Source organism: Leucopleurus acutus (genome assembly GCF_964270905.1).
Source record: "Leucopleurus acutus genome assembly, chromosome: 7".
Taxonomy (NCBI): domain Eukaryota; kingdom Metazoa; phylum Chordata; class Mammalia; order Artiodactyla; family Delphinidae; genus Leucopleurus; species Leucopleurus acutus.
Window position 1 is genome coordinate 99,951,386 of NC_139150.1, and position 21,784 is coordinate 99,973,169.

Below are 21,784 nucleotides of genomic sequence, written 5' to 3' on the forward strand. Positions count from 1 at the left end.
CGTTTCCCTGAGGAATGCCCCCCTCCTCCCAGCCCAGCGACTCCCACCCATTCCTCCTGAGCCACCTCATTCCAGGCCCCTGTCCACAGCTGTCCTTCCTGGCAACCGCTCATTCCAGCCCTGCCTCTGGGGACCCTTGCACCGGAAGGCAAATATCCTGGAATGGGGTCTTGGGGGGTGGGTGGCGCATGAAAACAGGGAAGGAACCGAGATAGTGGGGAAAAATCAGGAATCCTAAAGGGCTACCTGGCACTTGGTCTCCTGGAGAGGGGGAGGGAGGCTGTGCAGCACTAGGGTGGGGACAGGGCAATAAGGGTGGGGTTGAAGGGGCAGAAAGCTGAGAGGCCGGGCTGGTTGTCCAGAAAGGCCTGGTTCCCCTCTGCTAAGGCTGTGGCCCGCTCCTGCCACATCAAAAGTGCACCTCCTCCTGCATCATCTCCTGGCCTTTTTTTCATGGGTCGATGGATCCTGTGTTTCTCTCCCACTCCCAGGCTTTCTGGTACCTTTCCACGGGCCCCTCTCCCGCCTCTGCCGTACATGCAGCAGCTGAGCCCAGATTCTTTCCACCCTTCCTCAGCCACTCCGCTACCTGCCTTTTTCATTTCTCCTTTCTTTCTGGAGCCCATCCTTCAGGATTCATTCTTCTCTGTCTCCCACTAACCCAGACACATCCCCCCCTTCCTGTCCCTACCCGTCCTCGTCTCTTTGAGAAAGAGGTCCCAGGGCACACCTTCACCTGTCCTCTCAAGACCCTCCCCGCTGTGGTTTTTCCATTCAGACACCCCAGAGCCCCCTCCCCAGATTCTAGATTTCCCCAACGACAGCTGATACCATCAGCTGACCAGCTGTGGGCAGCGGTAACCAGGGCAACAGTAAGGGCTGCCTAGGTAGGCAAGTCTGCACAGAGGTGGAGAGGAGGCCGTGCTGGGGCCAGGGTCAGCTGGCCGGGCTCCCTCCCCTGCTCCCGGGGGTCACAAATGAACCAGGCTCTGCTCTAAGCCCAGAGGGAACGAAAAGGCCAATGACAGGGGCCTGGAGTCCTGGAGGTTTTCCCAGAGACATTCCTGTAGTTCAGTGCTGGGACCTGGACATCACCTGGTGAGAACTTCTCTTGAAGACCCCGCCTTGGAGAGAGATTGGGGTCCTTCCCACTCACCACCACTGTGCTCTGTCCCCGGGGGATTTGAGTTACCCAAGGGCCAACCCGGTCTCTTGTGCTGAGCACCTGGTTTCTCGAATCCTCCCATTCTGTGCTCCCCAGGAGAGGGTTAATCCTTGGGTAACCAATTCTGGCATCTAGCCCACACCCCTGCCCCTCACCATCTATGCGCTTTAGCACCCCAGGGAGGCAGGGACCCCAGAGGCCTCTGTGGTGCTGGTAGGTGATGAGTGGGAGATAGAGGTGCTTGGGGAAAGCGGGTGTTGTCACCCCTCTGTTATCAGTAGAGCCCCTTCCCCCTGACTCAAACTCTGGCTGTTTTGGAGGCTGGAGGGGCTGTGTGTGTGAGCGTGTGTTGCAGGGTTGGGGGTGGGTGTGGGAAAGGGAAAAAGGCCAGCGGCTGGCCAAGAGTCTGCTTCCGATTCTGCTTCGTCATGATGCCCAGTTAATGGTCCTCTTGTTTGAAACGGATTGAGCTGCAGCAAGCGAGGTGGAAGAGCAGACACACAAACACACACCCGCAGGCCAGTGGCCACACGCTATCAGCTGGAGGTGGGGAGGGTGCAGGGGTGGGTGGGAGCCAGCGGCCCGCCCACCTGGCCGCCCGCCCGCCCCGCCTGGCCTGCCCACCGGCGCACACACCCGGCCCGGGGATTGCGCGCCAGGCTGGCGGAGAAGCAGGGTGGCGGCGAGGGGGTGGGGGCCTAGAAGGGTAAGTCCCCTCCTTCGCCGGCTGCCCACCCACTCACCCACCGCAAGCCAGCTTTTTTCTTGTTATTTGTGCTCTGGGAAAGCACGCCGGGCTCCTGGAAGAGCCGCCTGTTACCTGGGCTTTCAGGAAGAGCCGCAGCCCCGGGATCTGCGCCTGTCCCCGCCCCCACCCCGGGGCCTCAGAGCATCTGGGCCACCCTGTCCGGGAAGAGGTAGGTGGCAGGGTCTCCCACCTCGCTTCCCCTCTGTGGGCACTTTGGCCACAACACCTTCCTAGAAGTGAGGCTCTGGGTGGTGGCAGGGATCCCGGGGTGGGGGTGGGGGTGTCAGCTATGGCTCCTTGTTGAGTGGGAGAATGGGCCGGACCCTGGGACTAGCTGGGTTTGATCTGACCCAACCTCCTTCCGATTCGGGGAAGAGGGGCTGGGGTGTCACATGCTGCCACCCGGGGACCCCTTCCCCCAGCTGTGCTGGTCGGAAGTCCAAGTGCTTGGGGGGTGAAGGCTCTGCCTTGAGTGGGCTGGAGGGCTGGGCCGTCTTTGCTGAGTGGTGGAAGGGAAGGGGGCGTTGCCGTCTCCCGCCACCGTGCCACAGATGCTCCTGTTGTGGGGGGGAGCAGTTCACTCAGAGGCCTGAATGCCATTGGTGTGAGGACTGCTCCTTGCGGGGAGGGGCCTGAGGAGCCTCCTGCTAGCCCTTAGCCAGCCAGGCTGGGGTGAGGACCAAATGCAGAATGAGGCTGGGTGGCAGGGCATGGCCACAGGCCTGACCGCGATGCTCTCCTGGTGCCGGCTGTTGAAGTGCTCGCAGGGGCTGAGGGCTGAGCAGACACGCAGGCCTCCGAGGATCGAGGCACCCCCTTGCTAGCTCTGCCCCTCCCTCGGCCTGGCAGGCCAGGCGCCCTTTCCCGGGCAGGCACACCTGGTGGTTCTTTCCCAGGGCACTGGGTTGCTGAGTTGCGAGAGGCAGGGGAGCAGGGACGGGTGTAGGAGAAGGCAGGCAGTCTTGCTTTGGGGAGGGGTGGGGCCCAGAAAGCGCCCACGGGATGGGTAAGTGGGCGCTCTCTGCCAGGGACGGGGTGTCAGCACGTGGGGTGGGTGGCTGTGAGCGTGGAGAACCGGAGCCAAGGGGAGGCTCGGTGGGTGGCGTGAGTGGGTGTCACAGGCACCGCGTGTCAGCGTGGGGGGTGCCTCACTGGGAGAGCGGGGGCGTGCGTTCTGCAACCGTGTTTCGGCGGGGGCTGCCTGCGTGGGTGAGGTGCCCGTGCCCACGGGGGAGGCTGGCCTCCGCGCTGCTGGCCTCGCTATGGCCACATGTCCAACGCCGGGGCCAGCCTGTCCACCTGGGGGTGCAGGTCTGAGGAATTCCTCATTCAGAGCTCATGCGTGTGTGTAACGACCAGAAGAGGGACGCCCCCAGGATTCAGAAAGCTGAATTTGGGAGGCAGTCTCCCTTGCATCTCCCCCAGCCCTATCAATCAACTGGTACAAGTGACACCACAACCCACCAACAGGACCAGCTATAAATAGAGACCAGAGCAGGAACAAGCTGAGGACCAAGCAAACCTAAGGGGCTGGGAGGGGGGACATAGAAAGAGGGCCTTCTTCAGGGGTGTGTAGAGAGAGGATACAGAAACCCAAGCGCGAGTGCTAAGAGAAACTGTGTGACGAGATGCATATTTGTGGGGGGGGGGGGGAAGGAAGGAAGGAAGGAGGTGCCCGGGCCCACTCCTGCTGTCATCAGAAGCAAATGGGGAGCAGGGCCTTGAGCAGGTGGGTTCCCAGGCTGGGACCCTGATTCTGGGCCCACCTGCCCCTGCCTGATGCTTCCCCAGAGTGCGAGAGGGTGCTGTTCAGGGTTAGCATTCGAGGAACCCCAACTCTAGTCCTAGCAGATAGAGCAGGGCTTAAAAATGGGGGTGCGGGAGAAGGATAAAATGAGAGGAGGGGAGTGGGAGCTTCATCAGTCTTAGAAAAGGCGCAGGCGCAGGCTTGGCAGAGGTTAAGAGATGTTCTGATGAGCCACCGGCCCGGAGCAGGGTGATTTTGGGGGCAATTGTGGGTGCCCCCTCCCCATGCACACACAGACACAGACCCCACCCTCAGGGTATGCCGGGGGGCCTCCCCTGTTGGGCTGGTCTGCTCCCACCCACCTTTCCCCTCTCCACCCTGGTATGCTGTTTTGGGAACTGGTGACCTAGCTGGATCCTGCCTTTATTTCTGGCATTGAGTTGTTGCCACAGTAACTGCGGGGGTGGGGCTGGGAGGGAGAGAGGGTGAAAGGGAAGCAGAGCCAAGGGAAGAAAGATGAAGAAAGGAAAGAAAAAGGGAATGGAAAGCAGAAATAGCGAGATGGGGCCCGGAGGCACAAGGCAGGCAGGCACACTCTGAATGAAACTGGTGAAAAAGGAGAGCGGCGGAATGCTTGCCCACCTGACCCCCAGCCCACTGGGCCAGCTCAGCCATTTCGCAACTCGTTTACTATCTGCAAGGCCGGCCTCCATCCCGGCTTGTCCCTGCCCCAGGGCACAGAGCCCGCGGCCCCCAGCCTCTCTGCTCTTGTCCACAGGCCAGTCCAACGAAGCAGGATTCTGGTGGCTCCACGGTATAAGGTTAGCACACGGGACCCCAAACCCCAAGTTCAGATTAAAGTGAGATCCTTGGGGACCCACTGAAAAGAGCATTCATTGGCTTTCACCTGAGACAGACCTGGGTAGGAATTCCAGGTTGGCTTCAATGGGCCGAGGCGTGGGGGGCATGGGGGGAGGCAGGTCAATCTCTCAACCACATTTTCATCTCCTAATTGGGAGACATGAGCTTTGGTGAAGCTAGAGAGGATGGGTGAAAGTCCCTGGCCCAGAGCAAGTGATGGTTGGTTTAGAACAGGGCGGGAAGCTGGACTAGAGGACACCAGGCTGCGGTTCTGCCGGTTGAGCCTTCATTTCCCCAAGTCGAGGGAGCCAAGGCCGGCTCAGCCCCTACCTGTAGCGGGCGCCCGTGGGAATGGGTGGGCGGGCCTTATCATCAGGGCCGAGCGGCTCCAGTTGCCATGGAGACGGGGCGGGCGGTATGAGGTGGGGCCCGGCTGGGGGCTCAGATAAGGCGCGGCTGCACAGCTGGGGTAGGGTGGGTCCGAGATGGAAGAACTGGGCGCCGCCGGGCCAGCTGAGATGGCCCTTCCGCCACCTGGGCTGGCCTTCCTCCGCAGCTCTTTCCCTTTCCTCCCTTTGCGCCCTCCCTTCCTGCTGCAGTCTGCCCTCTCCGTCTGTCCACGGGAGGCGGCCCGGGCCTGGGAGCGCACATGCAGAAACGTGGGGTGTGCATGGGTGCGGACGCGCGAGGAAACTGGCTTTGGGGGAGGGGCTACGAGTGGGTGGAGTAAGCTTATGCGGGGCGTGATGTGATTTGGGAGAAGGCAAGAACAGTCTCTCCCTTTCTTTCCCCTCCCCCCTTTCCCCCTCCCCACCCTCTCTCCCTCTCTCCCTCTCCCCCCACCCCACACTCCTACTCCACCCCAAAACATTTTCCCTGATGGCTTAATATTTAACGAGTAAGACCTTCACTCCTCAAGGTTAGCCCCAAATTAAAATGCCATGTCCCTGGAAGGGTAAGACATTAACAATTTCCGCAGCGTGCTTTCTAACACACCAGGCGCTGGTGTGCAGGTTCCTGATGGAATGTGGCTCAGGGCAGAAGGCGAGGAGACCCAGCCTAGGGGATGGGCACGGGGCTGTGGACAGCTGTGGAGAAGAAGGGGCAGGGGACAGAGCAGGGACATCATTATTCTGAATCGTCTTTCCGAGTGGCTGCGTCTGTGGGACAGTGGTCGTGCACAGGCGAGTGGGGGTCTCAGTGCAAGACCTTGTAACCTGTGACCTGGCTCATCTTGGACCCCTCCTCTCCCTCCCTGGGCAGTGACCACTCTAAGAGGCAGTCATTACCCCACTCTGTACCTACCCGCAACTGGTGTTCGAGGGCAGGGTGCCTGGACCACCTCCAGGTTCAGCCTGAGGCTCCAGGACACATAGAAGCTCTCCATTCTCCACCCCTCCCCCTCCCCCCCCACCCGCACCACCGCCCCTCCCCCGACTGTTCCAGTCCTTTCTACTCTCTTCAGTCTCTGCCTAACCCACCTGTAGGGTCTGTATATGACATTATCTCTCACTTTTCCTGGGAAAATAGAAACCTCCCAATTGGCCTGCTCCAAAGGCCCCTAGATTCCAGTTACCCAACTTTCCCTTTCCTCTCCTTTCAGGGAAGCTCGGGCTTTCTTTCCAAAGGTAGTCCTTCACTTGGGCCTGGACCCAATCCCTCTCCCCTTCCCCTGCTGGGACCTTCCTCCCTCAGGTGCCCCCCCCTCTCCCGCAGCCACAATTTCTTTTCTACTCTTCACTCTCCACTGCCTACAAACGTGTTCAGGTCTCCCTTTTCCTAAAAAACCTTCAGCCAAGCGCACCTCCTGCAAAGTAACTCTCCTAACCCCCTCCTGCCCTTCTGTCACACTTCTTGGAAGTGCCCCTCCCCCTGCCTGTACACCCTGGCCACCTCTCCCCACCCCCATCCCTAACAAGGAGGCCTCACTATTCCTCTGCAGATGCTCTCAGAAGCCACCAGGCCTTGACATCCAAACTGGCGAGCTGTCACTCCTTTCTGCATGTCTTGCCTTCTCTGGGCGATGGACTCCTGGCTTCATGACATTCTTTCTCAACCCCCCTATCCCTCCCCACAACTCTCTCTCAATGTTTTTGGCACACTTACTGTGTATTAGGTCCTTTACTAAAAATACAAAGAATCACTAGACACACTCCCAGCCCCTCAGGGACCTGGCCATCTAGTCTTCCCCCTCCCTTTCATGCCACCTCCAGCTCCCTTTTTCTTCTAGTCCCCTAGCGTTTCCCAGGATGCTGGGTTTTGACCTCCTTTCTCCCTCAGCAACCTCCTGGGGCAGACTATCACCTCTAGCTCAAATGGCTCCCAAATTTCTGTTGCCAGGTACTGCCCTCACCTCAGCCTCAACTGGCAAGAAGTGAACTCATTGCTTCCCCTTCTCCTGTCATTGCTACCTGTTCTTCCCCAGCGGTGAGGGGTGGGGGCGGGGGCGCTGTCTCCAGATCAAGTTCTGTTTTGCACATGCTGCCTCTAGGATTCCTCCCACTTGGCCCTTTCCATCTTGGGCTCCAGGCCCAAGTCTAGAGCTTCACAATCCCCTGCCTGAGCTACTGCCGTAACTTCCTGGCTGGTCTCTCTGTGGACCGCCTCTTCCTGTCTATTCCATCTGCCAGCCTGCAGCCTGATTCATTTTCCCAAAGCACTGCTTGGATCCGTCACTTCTTTGTTTTAACTGTTTCTAAGCATTCCATAGCCCTAGTTGCCCACAGAATACGTTCGGAATCCCCTAGTCTAAGTTCAAGGCATCTACAAATCTGGCCCCCAACCTCCTGCCCCAAACCAGTCTCAACCTCATGAGCTCCACGGTTCAGCCGTATTTGCTGTCTCCAGACAGACCCAGTGCTTCACCGTGTCTCCAGTTTCCCTCATGCTGCTGTCTCTTTCAAGGATCCCTCTTTTAGTTTTTGCATGATCTCAAACCAGGCATCTTTCAAGGCCTGCCTTAAACACTTCCTCCTCTAAGAAAACCTTTTTATTTTCCCCTCTTGACACCCCAGCAGGAGTGATTCCTCTCTCCTGTGACCTCTCACAGCCCTTTATATTATCTTATCAGGCACACATAATTTTCTGCTTTGCATGGGCGTTATCTATACATATGGCCTCATTTCTGGAGGGGCGGCTTAGCTCCTTTGACTCATCTTTCTGTTCTCCACAACACCACAACGCTCCGTGGTCATTGCAGAACAGGTGCTCAGAAAGTAGTGAATGAATGGATAAAACAATACATGATGGGGTGGGCGGGTGGATGTATATGGGTGGATGAATGAGTGTTTGCCTCTTGGCTAAGCCAGTGTATAGCTAGTTTGACAATGTCTATTAACAAAGTAAAGGCGAAATAGGAGCGAGAGGGAGCTAACAGCTCTTTGAGTATGTGCTCGAGTTTATTCCAGTCCTCACACATCTAGTTAAAAGCATTACAAAGTGAGTGTTAAGAAAGCAAGAGAAGGATGAAGCTCTGGAATGGAGCCCTTCCATGGGCACCTAGTCACCAGTGTGACTCTGATGGCCAGAGTCTTGTCTTGGAGAAGCCTTGGCTCTAGAATTCCAAAAAGACTTGAGAACTGTGGCAAATGCTAGTCTATCCCCACAGTGAACCTGACACAGTACTACGGAGGCACTACGAAACATGCCAATGCTGAAGACATAGTCACTGTCACCTCCACGACTCTGGGCAAGTTTTTAACCTCTCCGAGCCTCGGTTTTCCTCATCTGTAAAATAGGTCTACCTTATAGGATTGTTGTGGGGATGAAACAAAATAATCCTTGTAAAGTGCTTATCAAAGTACCCAGCATGAGCATTCAAAACATGATAGCTATTATTATTGTTGTAGAAATTAGCAGTCATTCTAGTTAGCGAGAAAACATGTCAGGCAACATAGTCAAGGACTAAGTTATATGATTCTGAGTCCCACTGGAATTCAGAGAAGAGTTTGTCAATGCGGACTAGAATAATAGGGGAGGCCTCCAAGAGGAGGAGGGTTTAGCATGGCCCTTAAAGGATGGGTGGCATCTGGGAGATGAGAATAGTACAAGAGCGTGCACAAAAGCAGGGAAGTGGGAATAAGGGCTGCTGGTGCAGCAAGTAGGTGGTGGAGACACAGCAGAAAAGCGGCCTGATACAAAGTAACAGGTGATAAAATTGGGAGCACCAATGACCTCACGTCTTTCATGACCTTCTGTGGCAGAGTGGCTACAGAAAGCCATCTAAGTTTATCAGTCCTCAGGGAGATAGAAATAATAAACGCTCTACATAAAATCTATGTTTTAAACACTTCACGTGTTGTAACCTACCTAATAGTCAGAGCAACCCTATGACACAGATACTATTACCACCTTCCATTTTATGGATGAGAACGTGAGGCACAAAGAGGGTAACTTGCCCAGGGTCACACAGCTTCTGAGTAGCAGAGTCTCCTCTCCCCAGGCATTCCCGTCCAGAGTCCATGCTCTTAACCACTACATTATTGCTGCTTCTTTCCTGTACGTTCTGTAGTCATCAGCTCTCTTCACTCTATGGCTTACTGCCAGCCGTTGGAAGACAGTTCCACTGCCACCATCACGTCAGAAACTCAGCCAGGCGTTCATTGAATGGTTATTTTTATTTATTTATATAAATTTATTTATTTTATTTATTTATTTTTGGCTGCGTTAGGTCTTCACGGCTGCACATGGGCTTTCTCTAGCTGTGGCGAGCGGGGGCTACTCTTCGTTGCGGTGCGCGGGCTTCTCATTGCTGTGGCTTCTCTTCTTGTGGAGCACGGGCTCTAGGTGCGCAGGCTACAGTAGTTGGGGCGCACGGGCTTAGCTGCTCTGCGGCTTGTGGGATCTTCCCGGACCAGGGCTCAAACCCGTGTCCCCTGCATTGGCAGATGGATTCTTAACCACTGCGCCACCAGGGAAGTCCCACTGAATGGTTATTATGTGTCTGGTCCAGGGGTGTGTGGGGAGGATGGGAGGGTTGCTAAGGGAGTTACTGAGGAAGGAGACCTGGGCTGTGGCCCCAGGGAACTCCTGCTCTACTGCTGCAGACAGGACTCAACTTCTTAGGAACCAGGAGAGGGCAGTGCCAGCCTGGAGACCTTCCTGCTGAGCTAGGGGGCCCTGACTTGCAGCAAAGTAGCACTTCAGAGGGCAGCCTCGGCTCGAGGATTCCAAGATGGTGGGGAGCTGGGACGTGGCCTTGGCCCCCAAGGTGTTTTACCAGATGCCTGCAAGTGGGATTGCCTGCTGTACAGGGACAGGCACATGGGGGTGTGGCTCCCTCCAGCCGCCCCCTCCCTTCTTCACTGGGAGAGCGGCAGCCCCCAGCCAATGACCTGAGCGCTTCCCACCAAAACGCCTTCGCTCTGTCCTCCCCTCCCCCTATTAACGTCTCATAGTATTACTAAGTCCCTCTGTGTTCAACCTTTCTGGGCTATGAGAGAGGTGTGGCACCGTGGACATAGACTGAGGGGAAGGAGGTCAAGGGCACCAACACAGCGCCAGGGAAAGGCCACGGTAGAGGCTGGGGCGAGTGAGAACCTGGGCCTGAAATTGACCCGCAGCCCCGGCAGGGCAGGTGTGAGGAAGCAGGGATGTGTAGGCTGCCCCGGGAACGGCTGAGCCCTGCCGTCATTTCCTTTCCAGCCAGAGAACAATGGCTCAAAAACTAGTGCAGCCAGTCCACCTTCCCGTCTCGCCGCGGGCCACATGCGATCTCCGGTCCCCGCGGCTGAGCGAACGGAAAGCCGGAGCCCCGCTCCCGGGAAACACGCAGGGCCAGAGGGGGCTGCCCTCGTCCCCGCCCTCTGAGATCGCGGGGCTCGACAGCCCCGGCTGGCACGTTCTCCCTCCCCTTCCAGGCCCTGCACTCGGCCAGCAGCCTGGAGAGTCACCGAGGGATGAGGACGCCACAGCCCGGGGGAGCACCCTTTCTGCTCTCGCGGCCCCGAGCGCGCAGCGCCCAGGAGCCGGATAGAGCCTGACGCCCTGTCGTCTCCCCTCGCGCACAGGGCTCTGCGAGTGATCCGGCCGGCCAGCTCCCTGCTGCATGGAACGGCTGCAGAAGGTGCGCGGGGCTACACCCACGCCGGGGCAGTGGGGTGCCGGGGTCACGCGGTGGGGGCCAGGCTCCCCGCGGAGGGTCAGGTCGGGAGTCGAGGATGCCACCTGGTGGTTGCCCGCTGCGCCGCACCCCGGGGCCCCAGAGGCCTAGAGAAGCCCTCCCCTGCCCCAGCCCCAGCCCCCTCCCTCCGGCCCGGCCCTGGCACCCACACACATTCCCACCCGCCCGCCTTCTCGCTCTCCCCAGCAACCACTTACCTCCCCTGGGAGCGTCAGCTCCTCCCGAGGCTCCAGTGTTCCGGGCTCTCCCTCCAGCATCGTGGTGAGTACCTCTTGGCCACCAGCACCCTCAGGCTGGGAGGAGGGAGGGGTGGGGCGCACGCTGGCCGCCGGGCAGCTTCACTCAAATGATGATGGTCCTGCCAGGGGTGGCAGGCAGAGAGAACCCCAGATCCAGAGAAGGTTCTGCACACCCCCTCCTGCTGGTCTGGTACTGTCTCGTTGTACCCAAAGGGCTAGGTGAAGGACTATCATTGTTTTAAGGTGACACTCTAAACCTTTTAAATGACAATAATAGAAATATTAACTTACAGGAGCTGACATCTAAAATGGCCGCCCATCTTCTTCCTAATAAATTGCAGGTCTGGCTTGTAGGGCCAGTATTCTAAGGGAGGCTTTTGACACCTCTGTTCCATGTGTACCATTTCCCTTCAGGCCAAGATGGACAATCAAGTGATGGGCTACAAGGACTTGGCTGCCATCCCCAAGGACAAGGCCATCCTGGACATCGAGAGGCCTGACCTCATGATCTACGAGCCCCACTTTACCTATTCTCTGCTGGAACACGTGGAGCTGCCCAGAAGCCGGGAGGTAAAGGGTGGGAGGGTCCTCTTGGACAGGACTTGGGGGAAGGGCTCACCCAGCCACACTGGGTGGGAGGCAGAATCCCTCTCATGCTTTCTTTCCTGGAGGCCAGACTTCAAAACAAGAAGGGGACCTGTGCACAGGAATCACCAGTCAGTTGGTGACCTGGGTATTTGTGCAGAGCAGGCGGAGATGGGCTGGCGGCTGGAGGCTAGCTCCAGGTGGAGAGCAGGGGAGGCCATGTTTGAATGGTAGCAGCACAGAGCGGGGTCATGTAGGAATGGGGTGGGACTGGGCAGAAAGTGAGCAAATTTGTGGAAAGCGCTCAGGAACACTGAGCTCGGAGGCCGGAAGTCCTAGCTGAGTGTGACCTGTGCGACGGTGTGGTCTCAGTTTCCCTTCCTATAAAATAGAGGTGATACTTCTACCCGTCCACCTCACCAGGGAGTCAAATGCATGAGATAACGGAGGACAGGTACTTTGTACACTGTGTTGGAGAAAGGGGCAGTGTCATGGCTGAGCAGAGAGACGGGGCCAGGCTGTGGGGAGACTTAAATGACTGACAAGGGGCCCGGACTCCATCCTGGATGCTGTGGGTCTTGTCCCTTCCCCCTGTTGCTCATTGGCTCTGAGGTCAGAGCCATAGCCCCTCCAGCTGGCCCTCAGAGCACATGCACACTGCCCCAAGATCCTCGACTTCTTCTGCTTCTTCGTGGGTCTTAGGGAAAGACGTAGGACCCTGTCTAGGGGGAGAGAGGACGGAGGGCCAGCCCTGGGAGCTGGCAAGGACTAAGAGAGGAGAGGTGGCCCAGAAATTGCTGGGCAATTGCAGAGTTGAGTGTGTGGGGGGGTGAAGTGACCCACCTGGGGTCCTAGGGACAAGGGTTTAATCCCACCCTTGTGGCTCTGACCAGCCTCCTCTCCATTCACAGCGCTCGCTGTCACCCAAATCCACATCCCCCCCACCATCCCCAGAGGTGAGTCTGCCCCGCACCTGACACTTGCCCAGCCCTGCTCTGACCGGGCTCAACCCCCTTCCCCACACACGTCCAGACTGGGCTTGGCAGAGCCTAGGGGGTGATGGAATCAGTGGACCTTTTCCTGTCACTGGCCAGCTCTGGGTCCATCTACGTCTGACCCAGGATCTCTTTTAATCCTTTCTCCTGGGTCAGGCAGCATCAGCAGGTCGAGTCCTTGGATAGCCTTCCTCTGCCCTGGGGTTGGGGGCGTGTGTGCTAGGGTGGGAGGATGGAGATGGTGGAGGGGGTGGGGTGGGGGACCTGGGAGCTGCAGTGAACCGTACTTCTGCTCTGCAGGTGTGGGCGGAGAGCCGGTCCCCTGGAACCCTCTCTCAGGCTTCAGCCCCAAGAACCACCGGCACGCCCCGGACCAGCCTGCCCCATTTCCACCATCCCGGTAGGTTTTGGTGTCAGCATGGCTGCATCCTTGCCCTAGGTCCTCTTTTCTTCCTTCAGGAACCCAAGCCCCTTACTCTTAGTCCCCCAGCCTCTGGAGTACACGCACACCACAGAACTGGCCAGACCCCCAGATGCTGGACCCCAGGCAGAGCTCCCAGAGATGGTGGGCCCTGCTGCATCCTCCCTCCCACCCAAACAGAGAAGTGCAAAAATCCCAAGCCCTGAGGGGTAATTTCAGGATCTCTGGTTCTGTCTTGACTCTTGGCAGGAGCCCCTGAGTTTCCTGCCTTCTCCCAATCCATGTCTCCATTCCCTCCTCTGACCCAGCCTCCCCGCCATCCTCACAGCCTCCTTCTCATCCATTCTTGCTCCCTCTCCACAGAGACCACCCGCCCAGATTCCAACATCTACAAGAAGCCACCCATCTACAGGCAGAGAGGTGAGGGTTCCCCTGACCGACCAGAGCCTCCTTTTCGCCACGTGCCGGGAGGCTGTCCTGAGGGTGGGGGGGTGATGGGAAAACAGATGTTCATAACAGCATGTAAACTGCCCTGTGCTCTTCCTTGTGCATTGGTTTTACACCCAGGAGCTCACAGGTGTGAAGAGGGAGAGAGGAGGGAGTGGGGGGCTAAGGTGGGAGGTGGCCTCCGGGGGGGAGGGTGTGCCCGGGCTGACCTTGACCTCCCCCCGCAGAGTCCACAGGAGGCAGCCCTCAGAGCAAGCACCTCATTGAAGACCTCATCATCGAGTCGTCCAAGTTCCCTGCAGCGCAGCCTCCCGACCCCAACCAGCCAGCCAAGATCGAAACAGACTACTGGCCGTGCCCCCCGTCGCTGGCCGTTGTGGGTAGGCGAGAGAGGCCCTGCCGAAGCCCCAGGAACCCCCCACCCCCCACCTGCATGAACCCTCCAGGCTCCTGCTTCCCCCGTCCCCTGCAACCCCGTCGCTCTTGGCGTAAGCGGCCCTGCTTGTTAGTCATTTAACCGCTTTCCGTTCATTTCTTTGGCCGCTCAACAGACATTTGTCGAATTTCTACTGTGTCCCAGGCTCTGTGATGGGAGCTCTGGAAAGAGAAAGAGGAATGAGATGAGGTCTTGGCCCCCAATCGCTTTCAGTCGTGTGGGCGTGTGTTGCCCACCCAGCTTCACCGCAAGGCTAGAAAACGTTGCTTTTATTTTATAATAATAATTTGCGGTGTTCCCTTCAAGGTTGCAGCCCCGGGACATGCACAAAGCAGCCCCTGACAGACGCTCGTTGAGCGCGTGGTTGATTGACTGATGTGCCCGCTTTGGTCCGTATTTCCCAGAGACAGAGTGGAGGAAGCGGAAGGCGTCGAGGAGGGGGGCAGAGGAGGAGGAGGACGACGACGACGATGACTCCGGGGAGGAGATGAAGGCTCTCAGGGAGCGTCAGAGAGAGGAACTCAGTAAGGTAGCATCTCGCTGCCCCACCCGCATCCCTGGGCCACCCTGGGGACAGAAGTTCCATTCTGATCTAAATGGGTACATGTCTGAAGAGCGTCCTGGTGAGAACATGTGAGGAATTCCCTTTCTTTGCCAGGATGTCAGGCTGCCGCTTTTGAAGGGACACTAGGATTGCATGTTGCTTTAGAGGGACACCGCTTACTGTCAGGGCCAAAAGCACAGAAAAGGGTGGTCCCGCCAGGGCCAAGCTTCAGCAGGCGGAGTAGTTCATGGGACGAGGAGAAAGGAGAGAGTAGGCTGCTGGCCTCCAGGGGAGGAGAGAGGGTGTAGAGAGTCACGGAAAGGCCACTGATGGTGGCATGGGCCTGTGCTCTGGGCCTTGTGACCTGGTTTGCAGAAGCCCCTGGGGCAGAGTTACACTGAGCGGCTCTGCCTCCTTGCTCTCGAGGGTGGCCAGACCCAATGTGGCCGAGCTTCTGACCAGGACAGGCTCCATGGGCTCCAGGCACCACACAGCCCCTCAGGAACTCTGTCCCCACTTCTGCCTGGGATGGACCCAACTCTGAACCTTTTGGGGATGAGAAACAGGTATCGACGCCTTGGATCCATCTTCCTTTCTCCTTGCCAGGTTACTTCTAACTTGGGAAAGATGATCTTGAAGGAAGAGATGGAAAAGTCATTGCCTATCCGACGGAAAACCCGCTCTCTGCCTGACCGGACACCCTTCCATACCTGTGAGTGTCACCAAGGGGGCTCAGAATCACCTGGCCAGACCCTGAGGCCAGAATCAAGTAGTCTGCTGAGTCTGTCTGTCACACGCCCAGCGCTGTGCTACTGTGGGTATAAGGGACATAGAAGTTTCGGTTGCTGGCTCAAGGCTCTGGCGCTCTCCTTAGGGCAAGAGTACCAGTCATGGAACAAGATGAGATGACAAAGGATGGCATCAGCTAAAGCAGAATTAGCACATTTTGTTTAATTCGACAAACATTTATTGGGTGTCTACCATGTTCTTGGCCCTGAGGATATAAAGAGTAAAACACTATAGTGCTGCCTTCCAGTAGCTTCTGGTCACAGGGAAAGTGACGTGGAAACTGGGGTGTCAGTGCAGCATAGCAGGTGAGAGGTATACTTCAAGTGCTTTGAGAGGACGCTGATAGGGCCTGGGTCCCAGAGTTGGAGTCTTAAAGGACAAGACAAAGTGAGTGGGGGAGAAGGGCAGCACAGACCCCAGGGACAGTGTGGGAGCAAAGACCAGGAGCAGCAAACATCCAGCCAGCAGAGAGGACCTCCAGGAGCCTGGAATTACAGCGCACAGAGCGTGCTCTGCGGTGGCTGGGGCTTTGGTGCCATGCCGCACATCACTGAGGCTAACCTGGGCTTCCTTCGAGCACGATGGCTGGAGAGGAGGGGGGCAGATCTGAGAAGCCCAAACTGGAAGCCACAAGGCCTCTAAGAGCCTGGCCTCGGAAGCCACAGGGCATCCTTCTACTGCCTTCTGACGGTCAGAGCAGCTCCCAGGCTGCCCAGACACAAGGGAGAGGAAACAGATTCTGCTTCCTGCTGAGAGGAACCACCCAAGGGCACATAGGCTGGGAGGTAATGTTGCGGGCCATCTTCGGAGGCAGTCTACCACACTTTCCAATCATCTGGGTAAGGGCTAAAAATATACATAGGTCCAGAGAAGACGGAATGGGTTTGAGAACTATACAGGCACAGTCTGTACAGAAATAGCCCCGGAGTTACAATTCTTCATCTTTACGATGGTGCGAAAGCAATATGCATTCAGTAGAAACTGTATGTCCAGTTTTGAATTTTGACCTTTTCCCAGGCTAGTGATGTGCGGTATGATGCTCTCTTGGCTTTTTTTTTCTTTTTTTTCTTCTTTTTTTTTTGGCCGCACCGTGCGGCATGCAGGATCTTAGTTCCCTGACCAGGGATTGAACACGCGCCCCCTGCAGTGAAAGCGCAGAGTCTTAACCACGGGACAGCCAGGGAAGTGCCACGATGCTCTCCTGAGATGCTGGGCAGCGGCAGCGAGCCTCAGCTCCCCGCCAGCCACATCATCACGACGGGAAACAGCCCATACACTTACAACCATTCTGTACCCAGACCACCATTCTGTTATCCACTTTCAGTACAGTATGCAGTAAATTACATGAGAGGTTCAACACTGCATTGTAAAATAGGCTTTGCCCAGCTATAGGCTCATGGAAGTGTCCCGAGCACGTTTAAGGTAGGCTGGGCTGAGCTCTGATGTTCAGTAGGTTTGGTGTATTAAATGAATTTTTTTTTTTTTTTTTTTTTTTGCGGTACGCGGGCCTCTCACTGTTGTGGCCTCTCCCATCGCGGAGCACAGGCTCCGGACGCGCAGGCTCAGTGGCCATGGCTCACGGGCCCAGCTGCTCCGTGGCATGTGGGAATCTTCCCGGACCGGGGCACGAACCCCTGCATGTCCCCTGCATCGGCAGGCGGACTCTCAACCACTGCGCCACCAGGGAAGCCCTAAATGCATTTTTGACTTAACGATGGGTTTATCGGGGCGTGACCCCATCGTAGGTCGAGGAAGATCTGTAGAGGAGATGGAATCAACTGGACTTAGTGGCTGATTGAATATGGGTGGTGAAGGAGAGACGAGTTGGGGCTTTTGTCTTGGGTGCTGGGTGATGACAGACCTGGGGCTGAGATCATGAAAGAGGCAGGTTTTGGGGGAAAGCTGAAGAAACTGTTTTGGGATGTGTTGGGTTTTAAGTGCATGTAGGTGGGAGCTGAGTTTGACTGAGTTGCAAGCTTGAGGCGCAAGTCAGGGTTCGAGCAGAATCTTCAGCTTATATGTGGTAGTGGGACCATGAGAAAAAATCCCATTGTGTAGAAAAAGGGGAGGGAAGGGCAGGGTGCCGAGGGCTGTTCCTTGGAGAGCACTCACACTACAGTCCCCTTGGAAGGTTGGCTGGGAGGAGGTCAGAAGGGAGACCCAGCCTCAGGATGCGGGAGGCTGGCCTTGAAAGGGTCGGGGACTTGGCTTTGGGAGCAGGCCGCCTCAGAAGCTGAGGTTCGGGACTTCCCTGGTGGTCCAGTGGTTAAGAATCCAAGCTCCAACCTGAACAATTTCAGAAGTTCGGACAGGCGTGTCTTTCAGACGTAAGGGTAACGTTGAAATTAATGGTCACTTTCAAACATCAAAAGGCAATCTAGAAATCATTAGGAGTGAACATCTTATACAATTTAGGGACTTCCCTGACGGTCCAGTAGTTAAGACTCTGCGCTTCCAATGCAGAGGGCACGGGTTCGATCCCCGGGCGGGGAGAACTAAGATCCTGCATGCTGCATGGCTAGGCCAAAAAAAAAAAAGAGAGAAGTTGATGTCGTCTGCTGAGCACACGGAGGGTGAGGCTTGGTGAGAATGGTGAAGGTTCGGAACAGCTTCTGCTGGGAAAGGGAACTGATGAGAGGCTCTAGGGTCTCTAGTGATGCTAAGGTACACGTTGTGGGCTTCATCTCCGTAGCCTGCGGGCAAAAGGGGAGCCCTGGGCTGATGCAGGGTTAGAGTTTGGGTGCTGCTGAGTGTGGGTGAAAGTGGTTATGTACCCACCTATGGGTCAAAGGTCAGGGGGAAGTGGGGGATCAAGACACTGGAGGTTCCCCATGATATTGACCGGCAGATGTGCCAGGAATGTGGCTGAGGGAAAGCTGCGAACAAAAAAGGGCGCTGTGTTGGCTTCCCTGGTGGCGCAGTGGTTGAGAGTCCGCCTGCCGATGCAGGGGACGCGGGTTCGTGCCCCGGTCCGGGAAGATCCCACACGCCGCAGAGTGGCTGGGCCCGTGAGCCATGGCCGCTGAGCCTGCGCGTCCGGAGCCTGTGCTCCGCAACGGGAGAGGCCACAACAGTGAGAGGCCCGCTTACCGTAAAAAAAAAAAATAAAGGCGCTGTGCCCGCAAAGTGTGATACCCAGGCTTCAGTGTCAAAGCGAAGCAGTTGTGGACGACAAGATCCAGGGGCTGGCCACCGGAAGGGGTTGCATGCTGTAGAGTGGAGTTGAAAGCCACTGGCCTGGGGGACTCAAGGAACCATTAGGCTCATGTATGGCTGGGACATCCATAGGGTCATCGAAATGATATTTCACCAGGATGATATTTCATTGTGGGTGGGAAGAGCTTCTAATAGGTCTTTTTAGAGAAAGTGGAATAAACAGTTAAGGCCCGAAGAAGGAGGCAGAGAGAGAGAGATGCCCCGAAGGTTGGATTCAGTCTTCATGCTCCACCAGGATTTGCTAGTTAGGCAAAATTAGCTCTTTAATGTGCATTTAGCCTTGCAAAGTTGAGTAGCGAAATGTCTGCCTCAGTGTCACTGTTGGCATCCTTGAACTCGTATGGGATCAACGGTCATATGATTGTGTAGTTTACTCTCATAGCTGATCAACCTGAACAATTTCAGAAGTACGGACAGGCATGTCATTCTGACTTAAGGGTAACATTGAAATTAACGGTCACTTTCAAACGTAAATAAGCAGTCTAGAAGTCATTAGAGTGAAAATCATACACTTTAGGGACTTCCCTCGCGGTCCAGTAGTGAAGACTCCGTGCTTCCAATGCAGGGGGCACGGGTTCAATTCCTGGTTAGGGATGCCATGCGGCATGGCCAAAAATTTTTCAAAAAAACAATCTTATCAGTCAGTGGAGGGAGAAGTGTGTACTTATCACAAAAGAGAAGCGCTTCAACAATGAGGGCCGTGAAAGTAGACAATTCTCTACACAAAAATAAGAAGCATTAAGGGAAAAAAAACCACGAGGGTCCCCAAAACACATTTTGTTCTCACCAAACTTCCAAATAACATATTTTATTAAAACGTTTGAAGAAAACAATTCTTCCTTATACTTTGGAGTCTGTCCAGGCTAAACCTTCACACAAAAAAATCCTGGTCAAAACAATTGCTATACCATGCTAGCAATTTCTAGTCATTGGAGATGAAGGAATTTTGAGATTAGTGCAAACTAAGAATCCTTCTAGGAAAACCTGTTACCGAAAACCAATTTTCTTGAATTATAATCTGCAGTGCTTGAAAGCTTAGTGATGTTATTGGACGTCGAGTTGAAAGTGACATCCGGTCATGCGAATGTCAAGTCCAGCGACTGCAGTACCATCTAGCAGCTGAAGGTGCTGGGAAAACTGCAGCTTCTGTTTTATAACATCAAGCATTTGAAATTTGATTACCAACATTGCTAAACATAAAATTGTAATAATTCGATTGTTTTGACTAAATTTTCGATTTATTTTCATATTCCAGAGGTTCATTTCATGATGGTAAGCCTCATCATCTGACTATCACTGGCTGACTGTCAATTTGAACACTCGGACATTTGGCCCAAATGTCTATTTTGTGCACGTCTGTTAGAGAGAAGGGAGGCATTAGGGATAGTTCAGAGCTGCCAGCACGATGTCACCTGCTGAAGGTTACGGGCAGGAGCTGGAAGCCAACAGAGGCCCACCGGCTTCCCCCAAGTCCCCCCTCCACTGCCCTGCTCCTGGCAGGGAAGGCCAGGGAATGACCCTCTGGAATGACTGGCAGGCCAAAGGGTCTGAGACAGGGCCTCCTACTCTCTTCCAGCCTTGCACGTGGGAACATCGAAGTCTTCTTCCCTCCCCGCCTACGGCAGGACCACCCTGAGCCGGGTAAGGTCCCAGGACGGAGGTCACAGGCCTCATGGGAAGAGTGTGCGTGTGGGGCCCGTGAGGGACTGAGCTACGTGGGCACCCGGGAGGGGCGGTCAGACCCTTACAGTGAAGGGAGACGATGTGGAACGCTCCAGCTTCCTCTGATTCCTTCGTGTCCTTTCCAGCTTCAGTCCACAGACTTCAGCCCATCCGGGAGTGAGACCGAAAGCCCAGGTGAGAGGCAGGGCCGACCTGATGCTGGGAAAGGGGCTCAAGAGGCCCCTGGGGCAGCCTGTGTCTGCGATGTGGGCAGGGCTCTGTGGCTGGAGGTCGGGGAGGCTGAGCTGGCGGGTTTGGAAGCCTGCTGACCTCAGAGCTGCCTCTGAACAATGGCTCTTCTCTTCCACAGGCCTGCAGGTGAGTGCCTTCTGGAGGGAGACACGTGGAGCGCGGAAGCCACGGACGGACGGGGGACTGTCAGCGTTGGGGGAGGGGTGCGGGGCTACGGAGTCACCTGGTGAGGACATAAGAAGCCTAGGGTAAGGCTGGGGAGGCCTCCCTGCCCCACTCTGGCTCACTGCGGCTTTGGTCTCCCCAGAACGGAGAGGGCCAGAGGGGGAGGATGGACCGGGGGATCTCCCTTCCCTGTGTGCTGGAGCAGAAGGTGAGGGGCAGGGGCAGAGGCAGGGGATGGTGGGCAGGGGACAGAACCGTCTATATCGGGGGCTGGCCAGCTTGGGGAGAAGCCAGGGAAGTGAATGCACTGAGGGGTCCTCCTGGCTGATGATGGGAGGGGCAGCACGGAAGTTGGGGGAGTTGGATGGCAAGATGGCATGAGCCCCCATGGCCCCTGCAGGCTGATAAGGGGGCCTGGGGAATGGAGGGGGTTACGCTGACAGGGACCTCGAAGAGCCTGATATTTACTGCCCGCCTCCCCTCCCCGCCAGATCTATCCTTACGAAATGCTGGTGGTGACCAACAGGGGGCGAACCAAGTTGCCTCCAGGTGTGGATAGGATGAGGCTTGAGGTACGCAGGGAGAATGTGCTGGGTGGGTGAGGGGCTACTGACGGGGCAGCGTCCCCTGCCCGGTGTGGGGGAAGGTGGCCCAGCCCCACCCTGTGCCTCCTGTCCCTACACTGCCGCTGTGTGTCCCCCTGCAGAGGCACCTGTCAGCAGAGGACTTCTCAAGGGTCTTTTCTATGTCTCCCGAAGAGTTTGGCAAGCTGGCTCTGTGGAAGCGAAACGAACTCAAGAAAAAGGCCTCTCTCTTCTGATGGCCCCCACCTGCTCTGTGACTGACCCTCACCCTTGCCGCTTCAGGGCTCTGGAGCTGGGGTCACTAGACCCCAAAGCATCATCTCTGGGGGGAGCAGGGTGGTGGGGCAGAGGTGGGGTTGGCTCCGTTGCCGAGGTCGAGGGAGAGCGAGGCCTCTGCAGTGCTGGGGCCTGGGGACGTGGACCTCCTTCCCCATGATGAGCTAGGGGCGGGGGCCCCTTCTCTCATCCCTGGTCCTCGCTGCACAGGGCAAACCCAGCGTGCACTCCAGCACACGCAGAGATAGTGTCTGCACCCTCTCCCTGCCCCCACCCCCATGTGAAGGTCCCCAGAAGAGAGTGATGAGACACGAACATGACACTTAGTGGTCAGGCCTGTCTGCTGTCCCGACCAACGGGTGGGAAGAACCCTCGGGCCTGGTAGGAGGCACGTGAGGGTGGGAAGCAGCCACGCAGGCAGAGAGCGCCCAGGACCCTGTGTGCACCCAAGCACTCCTCCGCAGCTCACCTGGGCCGGGTTCCCCTGCACCTGGGCCTCCCGCCTCTCAGCCTCCAGCAGGGAGGCCACCC

General features: G+C 56.6%; 1 protein-coding gene across 1 annotated transcript; it reads left to right on the forward strand.

Annotated features, from left to right (window-relative positions):
* The first annotated feature begins 1,926 nt into the window (after window positions 1-1,926).
* DMTN (dematin actin binding protein) lies at window positions 1,927-21,352 on the forward strand. Its single transcript, XM_082841965.1, has 15 exons — window positions 1,927-2,082; window positions 10,380-10,585; window positions 11,296-11,451; window positions 12,378-12,422; window positions 12,762-12,861; window positions 13,246-13,302; window positions 13,557-13,709; window positions 14,170-14,294; window positions 14,916-15,021; window positions 19,891-19,955; window positions 20,123-20,171; window positions 20,347-20,354; window positions 20,536-20,601; window positions 20,885-20,965; window positions 21,100-21,352. The coding sequence occupies exons 2-15, from the start codon at window positions 10,568-10,570 to the stop codon at window positions 21,211-21,213; spliced, it is 1,143 nt and encodes a 380-aa protein (XP_082698091.1). The 5' UTR covers window positions 1,927-2,082; window positions 10,380-10,567; the 3' UTR covers window positions 21,214-21,352.
* Window positions 21,353-21,784: the final 432 nt, after the last annotated feature.